Here is a 19112-nt window from a genome sequence, read left to right as displayed (position 1 = left end):
AATAAGTCCAGATGAACAGAATCAACTTTTGGAGAGATTAAATTAGACACTGGAGGTGACTGCTCTTTTTTTCTATAAAAAACATAGTAAATTCACATGCACCTCAATAAACAATATTTTTTCTATGATTTTATGTTTGAAAAGAATTTCCATTATTCCCATCCTATCTCACTTTCTTGAGCCTAGTCTACACATACAGGCATGTGTATGATACAGTGAGAGGTATGATATTGTGTTTGGTTAGATGTGAGGACATTTATTGAATCAATGCTTGTGTCTGTTATTACTGTGGGTGACCTTGGTTCTTTGGTTCTGGGTTGTTACCTGCTCAATTGCAGATGGGTCACATGTTAAACCATTTATTTATAACCTCCAGGCTTTTAATAGATCAGATGTGCTTCGGTAAAACGTCAACTCGTTTCTCAGAATTAATTTTAGGAATCAAGCACATTTTAACAAGGTTACAGACGGTAACTGAAAACAAGGACCCGCAAGATTGTCTTGGCATTAAAACTATACAAAAATCATAAATCAGTCTTCACATTTTAATATTCTATTTATAAATTACATTAATATTTTTTTATTGATATTAACATCAATATTAATATAGTAGTTTCTGAATATCCAGTAGTCTTCTGAAGTATTTACTTTGCAGCATTCAAACAGACAAAGCTTTCTTCTTGCAGATCCATTGGTTCTTCTCATCACAGCTGACTGATTTAAATCCTTGGTTTTGGAGAGAGATTGCACAGTGACCATCAGAAGGAGATGACTGGTCGATCCAGGAGCTGAGGAAAGTAACAAATTTGCTCAAGGTTGATGGACACTTGTACATTGTAACTAATTTATTCCAAATTTGGCAAATATTTTAATTGTCTCTTACTTATTAGTCAGATTCCTTCCATCCAGCCACTTCCATTTCCCATCTTCAACTCTCAGGCCAATCCAGTATCCTTTGTTTTCATTATTTTGCCAACTCTTTTCACGAATAATTTTCTGAAAACAGAGGGAAAATGATCAGAGATATTTAAATACTTTGCTTAAACCGCTGACTGAGTTCAGATCTATTTAACTAAGTCTGTAATAAAGAGTCTCTCTGTGCTGTCATTACCATTTCTTCTTCATTAATTGCAACAGCCAAATCTGAAATCTTTCCTCTGCAGTCTTTTCGAGCTTCTTCCCAGGTTTTCCATTCACCTTGGTCAGCATTATTAGTTGCATAGCAGCTGGAATTTAATTCCCAGCCCTTCTGACAAGCGTTACACTTTCTGTCTGCAAAGATGGAGATCAATTAATAAACATCACTGCATATTGCTGTTAAATTTGGTATTATTGTAGGTAATGTAATTGGAACATACTGTTATTTTCTCGGGGACAGTAGGCATCAATGCTCCACTGAGCTCGACTAACATTGAGCTCATCCCATGGTGTCGTCATCTGTTGCGTTTGTTCTGTTAGGTTTTTCTTCTCTGCCTCCAGGTCCTTATTCTGAGTCTTCAGCTCCTCATTTTTCCCTTTAAGTTTCTGGTTTTCTTTTGTCAGGTTTGTCACGTCTTTATCTAAGACATTAAAGACTTGAGTCAGGTTGTTCATCTGGAGTGTGAGCTTGGTTTGGTTCCTCTTCAAGTCTTCATTGTCTGAGCTGAGTTGGTTGTTGAGTTTTGTCAGGTTATGATTGACAGCATTTAAAGTTGTTTGGTTTTCTTTCAGTTGGTTCAGCTCAGTTTCATCAATCTCATAAATTAATGTGACATCTGCAAAATTAAAATTTGTTTTTTAGAATATGGTGGATCTCAATTTATTTATTTATTCATTTATTATCATTTTACTACTGTTTAAAGTATTTCCTCTTCTGTTCTAATTAAATGTTTTTAGTTTAGTCTTTTTTAGATTTATTTAAATCTTTTAGTATGAATTAAATCCACTCAGATAATAAAAAGTATAAAATGCATTTTTGTTGGGAATTCATTTTTTAAATGCAGAGTCCACAGCTACATTGGTTGTGTCACCAGTTACAGCATAAAGACTTCCCCTATGACTGCTGTTGTATTTCCTTGTGTATCACCTCACCTTAAAACCAATTATGTTACTATAGAACATTTCCAATGTCAAATAACAGCTTTGTTTGGGATAATTGTATCTTTAGATACATTTTGAAACATTAAATTGAATTAAATGAAACATAAATTGTAAAATATTGTTTAGCATAATTTTCTGTGAAATTTCTTGCTAACAGATCTGCAAAATCAGAAAGAGAAAGTACCATAAGTGTGACTGATGTATGAATGTTTTCATACTTACGGTAGACACTGACTGCTATGATGCCCAATGCCAAAATTATACAAAGCATGCCCAAACAACAAGCCAACTGCTGATAGTGGCGACATCTACGGTTTGATTTCTTGTCGGGCAAGAATTCTGCAGAAGCTAAACAACAGATAGAAATATATAATTTTAGCTTTCTGAATAATTTTAAGTTTTATAAGTTTTATAAGTTTTATTCAAAGTTACAATTTGGTTTTGTTTTGTTTCCTTTTGTCTCACTGTCTCACAGCAGAAAAATACAAATCGCAAAGGTTTTGATGAGGCTATCTTGAAAATTTTCTGTAATTCATATGAGGCAATCAAACTGTTAAAAGCACTTGTTTTTAGACTTTAAAAACACAGAATAGTTAGCTTTTAATAATGCACTTCATAAGCACTTAATGCTAACTCAAAATCTCAAGTTTGTCAGACAAATAGGCTGACACTTCCTCATTCTTTAAGGAGTTGGACTTGATTATCACTTCTTACATATGTAACAACAAGAATCCTAGAATCTCAAAACTACATCTACATAAATCCAAATTGAAGGGAGGTCTGAGTTTACCAATATTCAAACATTATTATTGGGCTTCAAATGTACAAGTGCTGACCTTCTGGCACCAGACATTCCCATCATTTAATCAGCTTAGGCATTTTGTCCAACTTAACACAACTTTTTTAATGTGCTCCTGAGCCCTCCTTATTCCAAACATCTGATTTCTACAATTGTACATTTGTTTGATGACAGTGTTGAGGCGTGGATTACGAGGATAAGAGACGCTTGGAGGGATGAACTGGGTATAGAAATATTGGAATCAATGTGGGACAAGTGCTTATCCAAAATTAATTCCTGCCCTTTTAACAGCCGACATCAATTAATACAATTTAAAGTTGTCCATCAGCTACACTACTCCAAGGTTCGACTACACAAAATGTATTCTTCAACTTCCCCCATATGTGACAGATGTAAAATATCAGATAGAATACTGGCTCATGCTTTATGGCATTGTCCCTCATTGACTAATTTCTGGTCAAGATTATTTGATTGGTACTCTAAAGCTTCCGGAATCTTCGTCTTGCAGTTTTTGGTTGCATACATTCCAGAACTATTCCTGCAACTACGCGGGTACCAGTCGATCTTGGAATGATGGTTGCGAAAAGACTTATCCTAAAGGAATGGAAGTCTGATGTTCCTCCCTCCTTCAATGTCTGGCTCAATTACATGCTATCAGTCATACAAATGGAAAATATTCGATACCTACAAACTTCTGCAGTAAATGTTTTCTCAAAATCCTGGACTCTGTTTTTTAATTACCTTGGGAAAGCCCTGGTTATATGAACATGTGTCATGGCACTGTGGTTTCTCTGTTTGTTACAAATGCATGATATTTGATTTACTCTGGATACTGGTAGTTTTTATTATTACTGTGCTATTTCTTGTCTTCTTGCCCTGCCTTAGCACCTGAGCTGTATTTATTTGTTTGTTGATGGGGTTTTCTATATTGAAAAATTAAAATAAAATATTGCAAAAGAAATGTTTTCAGTTGCATGGGTTTTCATTTGACTACTCACCATTTGTGACAGGAGTTTGTTCTGTTGCCTTATTTTGCACCTTTACTTCATCATATACTGTTTCTTCCTTTTTAACTGAAAGGTTTAAAAATGAATTAGTAATCACAAGTTATCAAATAACAGGACATTCTAATGCTTATTTCATTATTTGGACTTAACATTACAGTATCTTTAATCCATGTTTTCCCCCTGTCTTATAACTATTGCCTAAGAGGAAGAAAGGATCAACTGCCTTAAAAACCTCTAAATATGCTTCATTACATTCTTCTGAAATCTTTTTTCTTTTTTTGGTCACATTGTAATCTTTGGTGGAGGTTGCTTAAATGGGAAGTGAAAATATTAGTGTGTGGCTTCACATCCATTATACTGAAAATATTACATAAATACCCTGAGTTGATTAATCTCTTTTTCTTTCGCTTTTTCTTTCTTTTCAAATGGACCAATATGGCAAGGCCGGGATGGTCCACTTGGTAGAGTGAATCCATTGGGCATCTTTCTTGGCCTTTAGACAACAATTCTGATGGCAAAAGAACCAGGCGGGGAAAAATGAAGAAATGCTTTCATGTTTTTCATTTGACTACTCACCATTTGTGACAGGAGTTTGTTCTGTTGCCTTATTTTGCACCTTTACTTCATCATACACTGTTTCTTCCCTTTTAACTGAAAGGTTTAAAAATGAATTAGTAATCACAAGTTATCAAATAACAGGACATTCTAATGCTCATTTCATTATTTGGACTTAACATTACAGTATCTTTAATCCATGTTTTCCCCCCTGTCTTATAACTATTGCCTAAGAGGAAGAAAGGATCAACTGCCTTAAAAACCTTTAAATATGCTTCATTACATTCTTCTGAAATCTTTTTTCATTTTTTGGTCACATTGTATTCTTCGGTGCAGGTTGCTTAAACAGGAAGTGAAAATAATAGTGTGTGTCTTCACATCCATTATACTGAAAAGACTACACAAGTACTCTGAGTTTATGAATCTCTTTTTCTTTACGCTGTACATTTGAAAGGCTTAACTTACCTTCTGATTTTTGTTGTTGGTTAGGTTTAAATACAACTGATGCGTAGTTAACCTCGTCCTCTGCCATCCTTACAGTCTTTCTGTTTGGTTTTTTGTGACTCGTAGACAGAGAAGAGTATTGTATTTGAACCACAGGGCATAAATGAGAGAAGTTGTTTTTTCCTGAGTTATGTTAAGTCTGTTTGTAACACCAACTTCTGCTTTTGGCTTTAAATGTAATTTGCATACATGTCTGGCTGGAAGAACCTCAAACACTTTACAGTGTGATGAAAAGATAATACTATTACTGTGAGCGGTGAATATGTTGTTAACAGATACCTAATGTGTACCTTAGACATTAAATTTTGATTTTATATAAACTGTGAAGCAAAACAATTCAATTTATCGTCCCTTTGTGCTGTTATTAGTAGGTTTATTTCCAACTTGGCCCATAGACTATATGTTTCTTCCTGTGGTTCGGCCCAAGAAATTTTTTTCTGGCATCGGCCTAATTATGATTTCTTGTAGATGGTGACAGGCTCTCACTATTTTGTAGCTGTAGAAGTTCATAGTTACCAAACCAAAGCTTGATTCAACTTTTGCTAACACACACATTTTATCTTTGATCTTCCTTGTTCCATAATAAGGTTATGGATTTCATAAGCTCATATTATTTTTGCATTATCAGGGTTAACGATTCATATACGTCACTGTGAATTTAGTCAGATTTATTTAAAGAAAAATGTGTATTAACTGTTGGTTAGGGTTTTCAAGATCACTTGTTTCAGTCTGCTTAATACTGTGAAGTCTAAACTAAAAACGTATTGACACTGAGTCCTTTAAAGGTTTAAATTCCTAATAAAGTGGGATACAGAGGAGAGGGAAGTATGGAAGGTTCCATGGCTCAGCTCAAATTCAGCTAGAAAAAAGTGCCAGTGGTGAAAGAGTTAATTTTATAAATTAGATCACTGCTTCTCTCTCTGCCCTTTCACTGCTATATCCACCCCTGCTACTCCAACCTTCTATCTCATTTCATATCTGCTTTCCTTCATCCCACTTAGTCACTCCATCCATCTTCCTCTCCTCTCCCCTCCCCTCCTCTCCCTTTCCAGCCTTGAGTCTCCTCCCTCTCCACCCCCCTCCCCTTTTGTCCATGTGCCCGGCCCCTTCATTAAGCCTAGTATGAAAGGAAACCCTCTTGCAGACAGTCACATTTCAGGGGTCTCCCAGAAGCCTCACTCTCACGCTGTCTCAGGCCTGGATACAGGGATATAGGCAGTTGCCAATTTCTAATCAGCATACCTTTGAGTGAGGCTTCAGTTTTTCATATCTCTTATTTTTAACACTGACATGGAGCTCCACAGTTTACAAAGGACCACCCACACCAACCACCTGGGTGAGGAGAAGCAGCAAATGCTGAACCTAAATCGACGACTCGGGACCTACCTGAACCGAGTTAAACTCCTAGAGGAGGAAAACATGCTGCTTGCAAAGGAGATACAAGCTATGAGACACAATAATCAAGGTGCTTTGACACGCAGAAGAGGCCTGGAGGAAGAGTTGCGGCAGGCAAGACTGGAAGTAGATGCAGTCTGGAGAGATAGGGTCCTCACAGAGCTGGAAGTTGGCAAGTTGACTGAGGAACTTCAAGCGCTGGACTTGTGGAGACAGAGGGAGGCTGAAGAAAAAGTGAAGGCCAAGACAAAGCTGGAGCAAAGCAGGAAGGAGTTGGAGGAGGAACAGAGGGCACAGATTTGGCTTAGAGAGAAGGTCAACCAGCTGGAGCATGAGATGAGACTCCTGATCCAAACACATGGGGAGGATGTAGCCCACCTGGAAGCCACACTGACCCATTCTAGAGCTACATTATCTTACACATTTTCTCAAAAGGGCAACCATACACCGAATCTCCTTCAGCTGGGGCATGAATACTCTCAGAGTGCCACCAGAGCATGGCAGGAGGCAGCAGAGGCTTATCAGGACCAGCTGACTCGGTTAGAGGAGTCACTTAACCAGGCCAGGAGCCGTTTGACCCAAGTGGGTCAGGAGAAACGTGAGAGCCAGCTGAAGCTCCAAGCCCTGGAGAAGGAGATCATCTCAGCTCAGGAAATCAGACAGCATCTGGAGAAAACTGTTGCCCAGCAGACAGACAAATACAGCCAAGAGATGCAGCAGCTCCAGGTGAGTGAAACAATCCATACATGTTGGGATGCAACAGTTATTACAACAGTTGCAATAGTTGAATGTACATGATATTCAATCCAATTATTACCCTTTGAAACTGAAAATTGTTCCGCATATTCACACATTAGGCAACTTCTGACTGGTTGGAAAAGAATGCCAACAAAATCATTGGGTGTTGGTTGTGAAATATGCAGTAAGTCATTGTGGTTAATGTCACAGTCTAAGATAACAAATGGACAAACCACAGTGGAATTTGAACATGTGACTCGTGACAGCTGGACAAAATAGAGTCTGTGGATATCTACTGTCACTACATTTGACTAGCCATGTCCTAAGAGATCAAATACTCAGTAAAAAGAACAAGAATACTAGATACATTTTATTTGAATATAGATTTTCCTGGAAATATTCAAGGCCTCCAGCAAAATACGCAAGAAGCTCCACTAAAGGCTTTTGGAAGCATTTATGAGTCCTCTCCCCCCCAAGGGATTTTGCTCCCTTGGCATCCACATTTTATATGCTGATGAAATGAACACATTTGGTTATGAAAGCAACTGGGGGCTACGTATTTGTAGGCTGGGGTTGATGGGATTAGTTCTGGGTCACAGTTAGGTCTGAGGGGTGAAGCACCTACACTAAATACTTTTTATGGCATTTCTTTTTCTCTCACTGAGGTCCCAGATCACTAGCAGGCAGTTATATTGCTTGTAACAGTGTGTAAATCTAAAAGCACGCTAGTGTGATAAGTAAAACAGGTTGAATAACTTAGATGCAGTAATAATAAAAGCCTGTAAACAACCCACCACATATAACAAGCAAAAGAACAAGGAGATTTATTCCTGCTTAATATAGCACAACACTGAATTCTTTTCCAATGCTTTTTTTTAACCTCTTCCTTTTCCTCTTCTGCTTCCTGTTTTGGCAGGAGCACTTGGAGTCCTTAGAGGTGGAGAAGCATGAGCTTGGTCAACAGATCAATCATATCATAATGGAGAACCGAGGCCTGACGCAGCTGAAAATGTCTCTAGGTCTCGAAGTAGCAACATACAGGTACACTGAACTGCCTGTTGCACTGTCAATTCTAAAGCACCTTTAACACTTATTTTTCTACCCGATAGTAGAAGTAGAAGCTAAAGTGTACTTTACCTTAGAATTTTTTTTACTATTTTTTTCATGAGTGTGTAATGTATCAAAAAAAATGGGTTACTTTGCACATGGAGTATCTTTCAAAGTGAAATAAAGTTTGTCTTGTGTGCTTCAGTAACAGAATATAAGATTAGTGGTTACAAAATTATCATATTTATCTCTGTCAAATTTATTGTGAGTCATTATTTCATCAGCAGTACTACCTGATTTCGCAATGCCACTATTGCATGAGGTTCACACAGTTTGCAGAAGGTCTTCTGTTTTATTTATTAATAAAGAGACTGTCTAATGCTGTGTCTGCCAGCCCCCCTTCCTTCTGTATTATCTGTGGCTGAAGATGCTTCATGCTCTTTGTGATTTAAAATGAAACATTAGACTGATCTGCATACGTTTTCTATTTAAAGAAGTCGGCCTGTGCATTGACTTAGACGTCCCGTATCCAGGTTGCTGTTATATAGCATCAGTGCTTTACAGTGCAATGTAAAAACAATATTGCTTCACCAGGTAGGGTGATCTGAAACACTGAGCTGCTTGATGTCAGACAGTTGGGGCTGCACCTTGCAGTTGATTTTGACTTGCTTAGAGGCAAGTGCAGCTTCATGTGTTTTTGATAGGTGTTCGAAGAATCTCACTAAATGGCTAAATTATCATATTTCCAAAATCAGTTTTCAGAAAGAGTCTTTGTCTGTAAATTGGTTATTAATGCACAAAACAATCAGTGTTTTTGCTTTCCTGCAAAACTCTAAGAATGAACCAAACTGACGTGGAAAAAATATGATTTAAAGATTTACTTAAATAGGTTTTGAATTGCAAACTGACTCAAACTCCACATGCATACAGCTTAGCTATTAGCTCAGTTTACCATGTAAACGATGAGTTGCATGATTCATTTAACCCACTTAGAAGCTCAGTAACAGGGTATATGTTGTCTCTTCCAGTAGTTAGAGAAACTGACAAAGGAAAAGATGCCCATGGAGGGAGCAGCCTGTCTGGAAGGTCATTTCTTTGAAGCAGCAGCCTCTGTTGCCTTGAACTGAGTAACTTATCCATTATGAAGCTCTATAGCCCACATCCCCACCCCACCCTCAAAATATTGACCCTCACCCTTTAGTGAGAAGCTACCAATTTCTCAGCTATGGGAGTCTAGAATTACAGCGTAGGGGAGCAGATGGAGACAGGACATTACTAGAGGACAAATCTGAATGTCATTTATACCATGTTCAATTGTGATTCTATGCCAAAAAGAAGAAATTATTTTGTAATAGAGCTAATTATTTAAGTATGTGTTGGAATGGAAACAACAGTGGTTCAAACATGAGAATGGAAACAGTTGTATTAGTGCTGCATGAGCTGCTTGTAAAATCTGCTGTCATCGTATGTGTGTTCATGAGAGTCCCCCCTGTTGTTGTGTATGTGAGGAGGTTTGTGAACTGCAGATGGCTCCTCAATGGCACTGCCTTTCCTTCATTACCATAACAACAGACCTCAGTCTTTTCTTTCTGCTTGAGAACAGCTAGAGTCTCCCTTCGCTCCTCTTCCCACCCACAGCTCAATGTGCAGCATCATGTTTGCATCCTCCAAATCTTATCCTGGAACCTCAGGACGTAATTGTGTCTTGTTGTCCATCTCCACAGAGCTTTGCTGGATGGTGAAAGCCTGAGGGGAGACGTGTCTGTGTTAAATCAGCCAAGAAACATTTCCATCACAGGTAATTAAAGTAAACTGTATTAACACATCCGCAGCATCATCACCACTGATTTTACCTCTGGCTTGTTTAGAACCACAGCATGTCACATTAATCCTCTTGCTTTTGTCCACTCTTCTTACTACTTTAAAACTCATCATTTTTCTCTAAGTATAGCTGAAATTATTCTAAGTAAAGGCTCCTCAGAGAGGGAGACATGTTTGATTCAGTTGTAATCGCGTTAGTCTCACTGGAGACTGGTGCTGGTGGGGGGGGGGGCTTGACTAAAAGGGCTGAGCTGAGGTAGGCACTTTGGGTCTTGTAATGCAAGCCAGCTATGACAGTCCCCAAAGGTTATTGAGCCATATGGCTTTGCTTTCCAGTAACTTAGACAGCAGAGAAAGGAAACTGCGATCAATATCTCCCCATTAGTGTCCAAACCTGGTTGACAACACACAATACACATACTCAATACACATTTAAAAACGCATTGTAGATGCCAGTTTTCCTCAGAAAAGTACACACACTGACTAATGTTTTGTGGAGATACCTCAGCATGTAGAAAAACTGTCAGGATTAAAGGATTAGGTTAGTAACATTTAAATGACACGTGTTGAAATGATTGTTGTACATCATTATTATTACAGTAGCTAAGGTCATTGTGTATTCATGAGCTGCGCTCTTGTCTTCCACAGATGCAGTTTTCAGTTCTCAAGGGGTTAAAAAGAATTACCAGACTCAGCTGTCTGCTAGCCGCAAAACCACTTCTCTCTCATCAATTCGCAGCATAGCAGAACCAACAGTAATGTCTACCACTCTATTTTTAAGTAGAAAACCTGTAACGTCAAATGAAACACCAAAGACTTCAGAGAAATGTCCTGATGCAAGAAAGGCAGAAACATGGGAAACCCCTTATCCAAAAATAATGCAGGATGGAGCTGTTGAAAATTTCAGACCACAGGAAGTTTGTGAAAAGGTCACGTATGCTGAGCCTTTGTCGCCTCCTAATGAGCCAGAAACGAATGCTAAAGCACCATCAGGGGATGAGGAAGCAGACTGGAACGATGTTGATGTTAAATGCTCTGATGAAAGGCCAATTGTTGAGTCAGTTGTCAGTTGTCAGGTTGAATCTACCCTCTGCACTGAGCAATCCTTTAATGATGAAGTTGGCCGTCACCAGTTTACAGCACCCAGCTATACACCATATCATGCAAATTTGAAAGAAGAGCCCAGCAGTTTCCCAGATGAGTCTGATGAGGATGTAGCTTTGTTAGGGGAAGCTGAAGAGCAATATAAGCAACAGGATCCACTTGATGCATGTGTAAGGGAAGTGTGTACAGGCAAAGATACAGGGCATATTCAAGAAGAGAGTTCAGATTCTGAAACAGAGGCAGTGCTTGAACCGACACCCGAATCCAGGCCTTGCAGCCCAGAATCTCAATGCGTTTTTAACCAAGCTGTTGATAAAAATTTAGATGAAAATGTTACAAATGATGTCGATCCAACTGAAATAAAACAAGAAATAAGTTGTTCTATGATAGAGACAAACCAAATGGATGTCGAAGATAAATTATACCCTGATGGAGAAGAGATGGATACATGGGATAGTGTAATAGAGAGGAAGACTGATGTAAAGACAGACGATTGCAATACAAATGATGAAGTAAAAGGACAACATGCTGAACCAGAGGAGGACATATCAGCAAGAGAACAAGTGAATGAGCAGAAAGGAAGCATTATGCAGGATTTTGCTACAGTTGTACAGCAAGGCAACATTATGACTTCTTCCCTGATTGACAAGCAAGCAGATGACCAAGAGCATGCTGCATTAGAGCAAGAACTCGTTCCACTTCCTGATAATGAAGGAGATGATGATGATGAAGACTCTCAAAATGTTTCCATGTCTTGGAAGACTGAGGTGGAGGGTGACAGTTATGCTCAGGATAACACTCTGGCTGATACTCGTCCTCTGATCCGATACAAAAGCGATGAGACTGATGCCAACACTCAGGCGTCACACATGGATGAGAGTGAGTCCAGTGAAGGTGAGCAGGAAAAAAAGATCGGAGAGACAGGAACTGGAACGTGGAGTGAAAGCAAGGCAAAGAAATTTGGAACAATGGAAGATCTGTGTGAAGAAGTTGAGGGAGAAACAATGGATGATGAATATAATCTGAGTTACACTCATATCAAAGATGGGGATGATGATGACGGTACAACTGTAAGTGAGCGCGTTATCCAGGTGAATGATAAAGAAAGTGCAGAAGAAGGGATCAGAGATGGCCGTGAGGGACATTCAGATGAAGAAACTGAAGAACTAACAGAACACATGGTACCTGCAAATGTAGCCTATGACGAAGAGTTGGAAACGGACAAACTTGTGGAGCAGGAATTAGAAAATCTGTGCACAGACAGCTATAGTGCTCACTTTGCGCAGCAGCAAGACGGCGACCAACTGCTATACACGAATGACGAGTCTGACCATGAGATAACAGAGGAAGAAGAGGACATGTCTTACTGTGAGACTGGAACAAAGGTGAACCATGAACTTGTATCTTCCACTACAATTATAGATCAAACTTCTGAAAACCCAAGTGTCAGTGATTTGGCGGATATGACGCATCACATAGACACTGTGGATGTAGAGGACATCCACTATGAAGATCAAGAAGTGAAAGATACCCCAGAGAAAAGAGAAGAAGAGGGTGGGCCTAATGTGTCCATGGTGACGCATGCTGATATAGCAGAAGATCAGTCTGGATTTAGCAAATTTATGAGCAGTCCTGAGATGGAAGAAATCAACAACTCAGTGGATCCAAATTCTGTGTTACTCGTGACAACAGATGAGGAAAATGTGCAGGATATGGCAGCTCAGGATGAGGTAAAAGATGCTTTCCCTCTTGAAGTTATCGGTCAGTCTCAAGAACAAGATGAGAGTGATAAAGATTGCCAGGAGCTTCCTGAAGCTGAATGGGAAGTTCTAGGAGACCCAAGAGAGGATTCTGAAGCCAGGGATGAGATTGAATATGATGATAAATGTCAAAAAGTGCCAGAAACCACAAACGAGGGTGATGTTATACACCAGGAGGAGCCCCTTGAGATTCCCAATGAAAGTACAGCTGATGAAAATGGTATTTTTAAGGCAAATGATCCAGCAAACAATGGGCTCAATGGTCTCTTTTCCTCTGGCATAAAGAGTGACTTCTGGGTGTCCTCTTTAGAGAGCGGTGCCACCGGTGAACCAGCTGATGCCTGCAATGAAGCAGCTGAGCAAACTAATGAGAATCTGGGATTTGTTGACAACCTAGTCTGGGAGATTACAAAAAACCAGAATGCCTTTAACGGCAAGTCCAGGGTGGATATTGAGTCAGCGCTCACTACTAAGAGCGAGCACGAACAAATGGATAAACAAGTAAAGCAGGTGTTGGGTAGAAATGTTAGCGAGGGGGAGTTGGTTCATTCTGAGGAGTCTGAAGCTGAAGCTGAATTGTGGTCATCTGGAGAGGAACCAGCATAAAATTGTGTGAAGTTTTAGATGTAGTGTTAGTCAAAAGTGTGTTTTCTTTAAAACCAAAGTTGTGCCTTGGTGCGCTCCTTAGTGACGCTAACCACCAATGTGCCAATTCTGTCTACAAACATACTGAGCATTTGCTGTGTTTCACGTTTTCCTCATTCCTAATTGTTTAAAGGTTTCAGTCAATTAGTGTGCATGCTGTGGAAAAAGATTGGGGGCTTTTGCATGAGGGAACGGCACGATGAAAGAACAAAGAATGTCATTTGAAAGTCAAAGCATTTATTGATTGTTTGCTAATCTGATTGTACTGACTAGTGGGAATCAATAATAGCAGAAGGGTAGAATTACTTGTCGAGCTACTATTCAAAGAAACGACAGGCAGCTAGTGTTTCTGTTAGTGAGTTATTTCATTTAACTAGACCAGAGTTGACTTGGTGCATGTTTTACACATGTAAAATGAATAACTGGTGGTAAAATGGCATAAATCAGTTTAGATAAGCAGATAGTTGTGTTTGTATTTGGCTGATCTCAAAGAATAAAGGTTTTTCCATTCATGAAAATATATAATGCACTACGGTACAGTTCCAGTTCCAAAATAAACAATAGCTTCTAGACATTCTGTCTTTTTGTCTTTTTGAACTTATTTGCTTGCACAGTGCCCCTCATCGATGCATTTAATTCCACATCACAATGACATTTTTTACTGGTGTAAATATACTCCTACTTATCACTAGTAAAGGTTAAAGCTAAACTGAAATATTTTAATGGTCAAGTTTGTTTTTGGTAAACATTATTAACATCTTATTAGCCTTTTACAAAAACATATCAGTTAGCACCTGAATTTATTAACTTTTTACACATTTTTAAAGAACCTTCCTGCAGGCTAGAATCCAACATAAGAAAATTAAGCTTTTAATAACAAATAAATGACCAGTAGATTTTATTTGGGTTTAAATCAGATCAAACAAAAAGCTGTTTGATGTGAATGAGACAAGCCTCTCAAAAGTGCTGAACTTTTCCTTTAGAGTACAGCTGTATTCTTAAGAGAAGGTCAAGAAAAGCAGCTGCTTGCCGCCTTCCAGCAACATCCATCTCCATTTCCTTTGGGGTTTGCATAGAAGAAGGGAGTAAAGCTCGTATGTGCCTGGACTTGGCAACAGCCCAGTTTTCACTGACCTCGAAGCAGGCGAGACAACAAAGCACCACCGAGGGTCTCCGCAAGCATGCAGCCATCCCATGAGGCGACCAGGGGAAAAGTACGAAAGAGAACAATGTATGACCTCATCTCCTCTCCTTCACAACCCCGCCCCCACTCCCCCTACCCCCCTCATGTCTTTCATTAGTCAGTTTACCGAACAATGATGGCTATTTCAGTGGGTGCTCGCCTCCTCACTGCCCATATCTGCCCAATGGGAGATTCAGTTAGGAAGGAAACTGCGGACGGTTGCATTCAGGATGACAAAGCTGAAGAGCTGGAATGGCATTACAGCAGCTGTCTGGCATGCTCCTATTCTCCACCCATCAATAGAGCTGTTCTACCAAAGACATTCTCTCTTCAGTCACTAAATAAAACTAGAAGAAATGTATTAATCTGTTAAGAGGAGAACAGCAAGAGCAACTACACATAAGCTGAGACATTCGCTAAATGGAGTTGATTTGGGCTTGTGTCCCATCTGTGCATTAATTTCACTTATTTCACTATTTCATTATTTAAGATCTGTTACAAAGCTATTCACATAGCATAGTTTTTGCTATTTGATGACTACAAACCACATTATGTTTAATAATTAAAATGTGACATATTGGTATCTCCCCTTTTTAAATTTTGACGTTGCACATATGCAAGTGTCTGTGTAGTTAAAGTAAGCCTGTCTCTGTTTTCAGATTTGAAGAAACTTGGCACAAATCAGCGGTGACCACTATTCATCTTCGTGGTTGGATTTGTCTTTTGATGGCAGCATGAATCATTATATTCCTTGGCAGCTTAACATAGAAAAACCTTGTTGCTGAGGGTTAAACATACTGTCAACAACATGTGTATACTCCATTCCAAGTTTTGACTAACAAGCTCCCTAGTGATCACAATCTGGGCTACTAATGAAGTATTGTTGTGTTTGAGGTAAGTTATCAGCACAACTACAGCATGTTTGGGTACCCCGCAGACCATAAGAAACACAAAATACTTTTAGAGCCAGTTGTGGTGGGTTTAATTTGTGCTGTGTTCCAGTTTCTTGCAAACTGAACCACAGGTACTTTCTCTGGATTTCTGCCATAATTTTATTCTCTAAAGGGCAACTACCTTAAAGGAATACATACAATTTGAGTGAAATTCTTTGTTAGTTTTAACACTGTTAACCAAAGGTCCAGCTGTGACCAATTATTGATTATTGGTCACTGTTGATTAACATGGGGGGAGGTGTGTTTCTACAAATCCATTATAAGAGAATTGAACTCTTTGTGGTAGTACTTGCACACATGTGCCCCAGTTGTCATCTGCTAACCACCATCCATCTCCATTGATTTACTCTTGATTGGTATGAATAATGGAGGAGCCAGCTACAGAGCCAGACTGAGAAGGAAGAGGTTTCTCCCACTTCAGACCACCTTTACATCATGAAAGACATCATGGACATATGAGCCATATAGCCTAAGTAAACAGATGGTGCCAATGTTAAAGTCCAGCAAGAGATAAATCAACACTCATCCATTGTGTCACATGCAGCTGTCTTTAAAATAAATGCATGAGACACAAGCCAAAGAAATTCAAGTGTCTGTTTTCTGAGGTCATAAATTTGCTTTTCAAATTCAAACAATCAATTTAATATTGCTATTAGATATTATGCTATGCTATCTTTAATTTTATCCTTAATCAATCCCCCAAATGGAAAATGGTGATGTGCACAGAGCGTTAACTTGCATAGTATCAAAGGATGTCATCAATAATATCAATGAATAGTTTTTCTCTGGGGACCATAAATATAAGCACTGAATCTTGCTCAGTTGTGAGATGTCTTGCTGTGTTATTCAGTGCTGAATAAATTATCATAAAACAATGAAAAAGGTGAAACTGCTGGTTCAGATTCTCAACAGAGAATCTCTCACCCACTTTACATTTTAAACACTTTCTCTACGCAGTTGTTTTTTTTTATTGTCACAAACTAAAGAAATATTTGTCCTGTTAACACTCAGGCCACTGACCTCATAACTGTAATTTATTAATGTGCTACAATAATTTAGAAACCAAAGCTAATTTGCTTACAATTAGTCTAACCTGATCATCACATAAAACATAAACTAAATGCTTAAAACACAAATCCCCACACGTCTCTGACAAGCTTAAAACCCGACAACTGAATAAACAACAAAATCATGTTACCGTCAGCAGAGATGAGTTCCAGCATGAACTTCCTGTTAATTAACATATACAACAATGCCTGTATGCAAAATTTAAATGGTAAATGGACTAATTCTTATATATGATGTTATATAACACTTTTATACTCTGAGCACTCAAGGCTCTTTACACAATTTGCCTCATTGGAGAGCAGAATGGAGCAGCCAGGGATCAAACTACCAACCTTTAGTAGATGACCTGCTCCACCACCTGAGGTAAACCTACCCCACTTATACAAGCTAAAGTCATGCAAACCAACTCCTTAAACCCAAACTGCAAACTCAAGTTGAATGTTTTTAGCTGGGTGTGGTCAGTATTGTGCTGCTACTTCTTGTTACACTTCTGGAGATCAGACCATGCACAGTATGTTAACTTTCTGTTTTGTTACATTGACTAACTCATAAGACCCTCTAAAGCCAATATTATTAGTAAGTCATTAGGTTCTTGTTGCACTCCAATGATCTATTCTTTATCTCCTCTAAGTATTACACTTGTTTTTCATTTTCTCCACCTTGTTCCTCTAAAACAAATATTCCATATGCATCTCAACCCTGCTCTGTCCTGCCTAAACAGAAGCATCTATCTGTGTGTGGACAAGGCTTAAAGACTCTTGAGCATATTATATCACTATCATATCCTACCTATCAAACCATCAGGCTCCAGGCAGTGTTAAAATAGAACAGAAGTTGCACCGCGCTGTGCAATCTGCTGATGACAGCTGCAAGTTGCTTTAATAATCTAGGATGAGTGAGACTGCAGGAATGACACAGGAATCAAAGCTCTAATCCTCCACGAGAACAATATTAGCAAAAGTTGTGACCTGTAGTTCTGAGTTCATATTCAGCTGGTTGAATAGTAGTAGAAGCTATTGTAGTCTTCACAAAATGACAGATTCAAATGTCCATTCACTTTTTAATAAAATTATATTAAATGCTTCAGAAACCATTTAATGTGATCTCATCTGATATTATACATATATACAAGAATTATACAGTCCTACAAATTACATCCATATCTCCATATTCATTTCATGTTTCTATGAGTTGATTATTAGATATTATAATATTTTATGTCCAGTTCAGCGTTAGGTGAATGAGGCGTAGGCAGAGGAGAGGTGGTTCAGTTCCTCTATTGATATAGCTTTGTGTGTTTCTGCCAGATGTCCACACAGTAATTCAGTTAGTGCGCAGAAATGAAGTTAGACTTTAGCTGCCCGACAGTCCACTCCCATAAACACAGAGACACATATAAGAGGTAAAGGGGAAGAAGCTGAGTCATAATTCTTTCACTTCTCATTTTCTGATCAACCTCAAATGACACTCTGAACACAAAATTTAAAAATCACATGTATAGTTTTTTTTTTTACTATACATATTCAAATCACACAGTGAACAGTAAGCTCTAGAAAGATATGATTACAGTCAGAAAATGGCTGCCTTCATGACTCAGCAGTAGGAAGTGGGGTTGTATGTCTCGCAGACAATGCCTGGACTGTCCAATATGACTTTTGACTGATCTGTCTGAGGGCGTGTGTGGTTATTATTAGCAGCCTCTTGAGCCAGGAGAATATGAGTCTATCTGAGACATGCACCTGATCATTGCTGTGGACAAGCCAGCTGAACGTGCCAGATGACAGCCTGCGGTCAGTTCAAGCAGTCCTGAGTTGGGTTGGTTGAGCAATTGTGTGGGTATCCCCTTTTTGTCTCACATACCCAACCAACTATTTAAATGTCTTTTTGTCCTGAAGCCCATTCGTAAGAAAAAAGGAATGCTACGACTAATTACAGACATCACTACTCTACCCCCTGACAGAAAAAGCAGGCTGTGATCTTCCTCTTTATCACTTTAGTGCTGTACTGTACATTCATATAAAGAAACATCTTAAAAAACATATTTAAAAAGAGAGAGAGAAATATCCATATTGGGGTTTATAAAATACACATTTACTTGGTTTGTACAAGCCTGGTACTATATATCAGCAATATTAAATACTGGCATAGTTTCTTTAACACTTTGCTTGGTACAAATTTTTGATGATTTCATGTTAATGTGAACTAAAAATCACCTTGTTGAATCTATGCCACAAATAATTAAAGGAATTCTAAAAGCAAAAGAGAATCCATCCCATTATTAGCAATGTGTACCTCATAAAGTGTCCAGGGAATGTAGCGATCTGTTGTGCAGACCTGTGCAGACTGGATTTCTTCAAAGTGGAGAACACTAAGGCTTTTCGAGTGAGGAACTACAGGTTTTGGCACTTCTGCGATTGCGTCATTTATCCCTCAGGTTTATTTCTTGAAAAAAAA

The 19112-nt window shown here is 38.7% G+C and overlaps 2 protein-coding genes across 4 annotated transcripts; one reads left to right on the top strand and one right to left on the bottom strand.

The window, feature by feature from the left end:
- Nucleotides 1–531: 531 nt before the first annotated feature.
- Nucleotides 532–5140, bottom strand: LOC309716988 (uncharacterized protein). 3 transcript variants are annotated; one of them, XM_082551165.1, is made up of 8 exons: nucleotides 4906–5137; nucleotides 4462–4536; nucleotides 3877–3951; nucleotides 2302–2427; nucleotides 1359–1754; nucleotides 1112–1272; nucleotides 884–996; nucleotides 532–788 (listed from the first exon to the last, which is right to left on the bottom strand). In XM_082551165.1, exons 1-8 carry the CDS (start codon nucleotides 4970–4972, stop codon nucleotides 659–661), a joined length of 1143 nt encoding a protein of 380 aa, XP_082407291.1. In that variant the 5' UTR covers nucleotides 4973–5137; the 3' UTR covers nucleotides 532–658. The 3 variants fall into 3 exon arrangements, with proteins under 3 accessions (XP_082407291.1, XP_082407292.1, XP_082407293.1); XM_082551166.1 differs by lacking the exon at nucleotides 4462–4536 and having other exon boundaries at nucleotides 4906–5140; XM_082551167.1 differs by lacking the exon at nucleotides 2302–2427 and having other exon boundaries at nucleotides 4906–5136.
- Nucleotides 5141–6078: 938 nt separating this feature from the next.
- On the top strand, nucleotides 6079–14026 carry nes (nestin). Its single transcript, XM_082551138.1, has 4 exons — nucleotides 6079–7065; nucleotides 7994–8118; nucleotides 9849–9922; nucleotides 10594–14026. Exons 1-4 carry the CDS (start codon nucleotides 6235–6237, stop codon nucleotides 13413–13415), a joined length of 3852 nt encoding a protein of 1283 aa, XP_082407264.1. The 5' UTR covers nucleotides 6079–6234; the 3' UTR covers nucleotides 13416–14026.
- The last annotated feature ends 5086 nt before the right edge of the window (nucleotides 14027–19112 follow it).

The sequence above is a fragment of the Aulonocara stuartgranti genome (genome assembly GCF_965226115.1).
Source record: "Aulonocara stuartgranti genome assembly, chromosome: 11".
In the NCBI taxonomy this organism is placed as follows: Eukaryota; Metazoa; Chordata; class Actinopteri; order Cichliformes; family Cichlidae; genus Aulonocara; species Aulonocara stuartgranti.
The sequence above is the reverse complement of the archived record's forward strand: the minus strand, read 5'-3'. Positions and strand labels throughout refer to the sequence as shown.

What these genes read in the sequence shown, in the direction of transcription:
- LOC309716988 (XM_082551165.1), bottom strand. Translation starts at nt 4,972, where the DNA reads ATGGCAGAGGACGAGGTTAACTACGCATCAGTTGTATTTAAACCTAAC. An exon ending in CATAGCAGTCAGTGTCTACC is followed by an intron (nt 1,755 to 2,301) that starts GTAAGTATGAAA and finishes TTAATTTTGCAG; the next exon opens with ATGTCACATTAATTTATGAG. An exon ending in GGAAGGAATCTGACTAATAA is followed by an intron (nt 789 to 883) that starts GTAAGAGACAAT and finishes TACTTTCCTCAG; the next exon opens with CTCCTGGATCGACCAGTCAT.
- nes (XM_082551138.1), top strand. Translation starts at nt 6,235, where the DNA reads ATGGAGCTCCACAGTTTACAAAGGACCACCCACACCAACCACCTGGGT. An exon ending in AAGAGATGCAGCAGCTCCAG is followed by an intron (nt 7,066 to 7,993) that starts GTGAGTGAAACA and finishes CTGTTTTGGCAG; the next exon opens with GAGCACTTGGAGTCCTTAGA. An exon ending in CTCGAAGTAGCAACATACAG is followed by an intron (nt 8,119 to 9,848) that starts GTACACTGAACT and finishes CCATCTCCACAG; the next exon opens with AGCTTTGCTGGATGGTGAAA.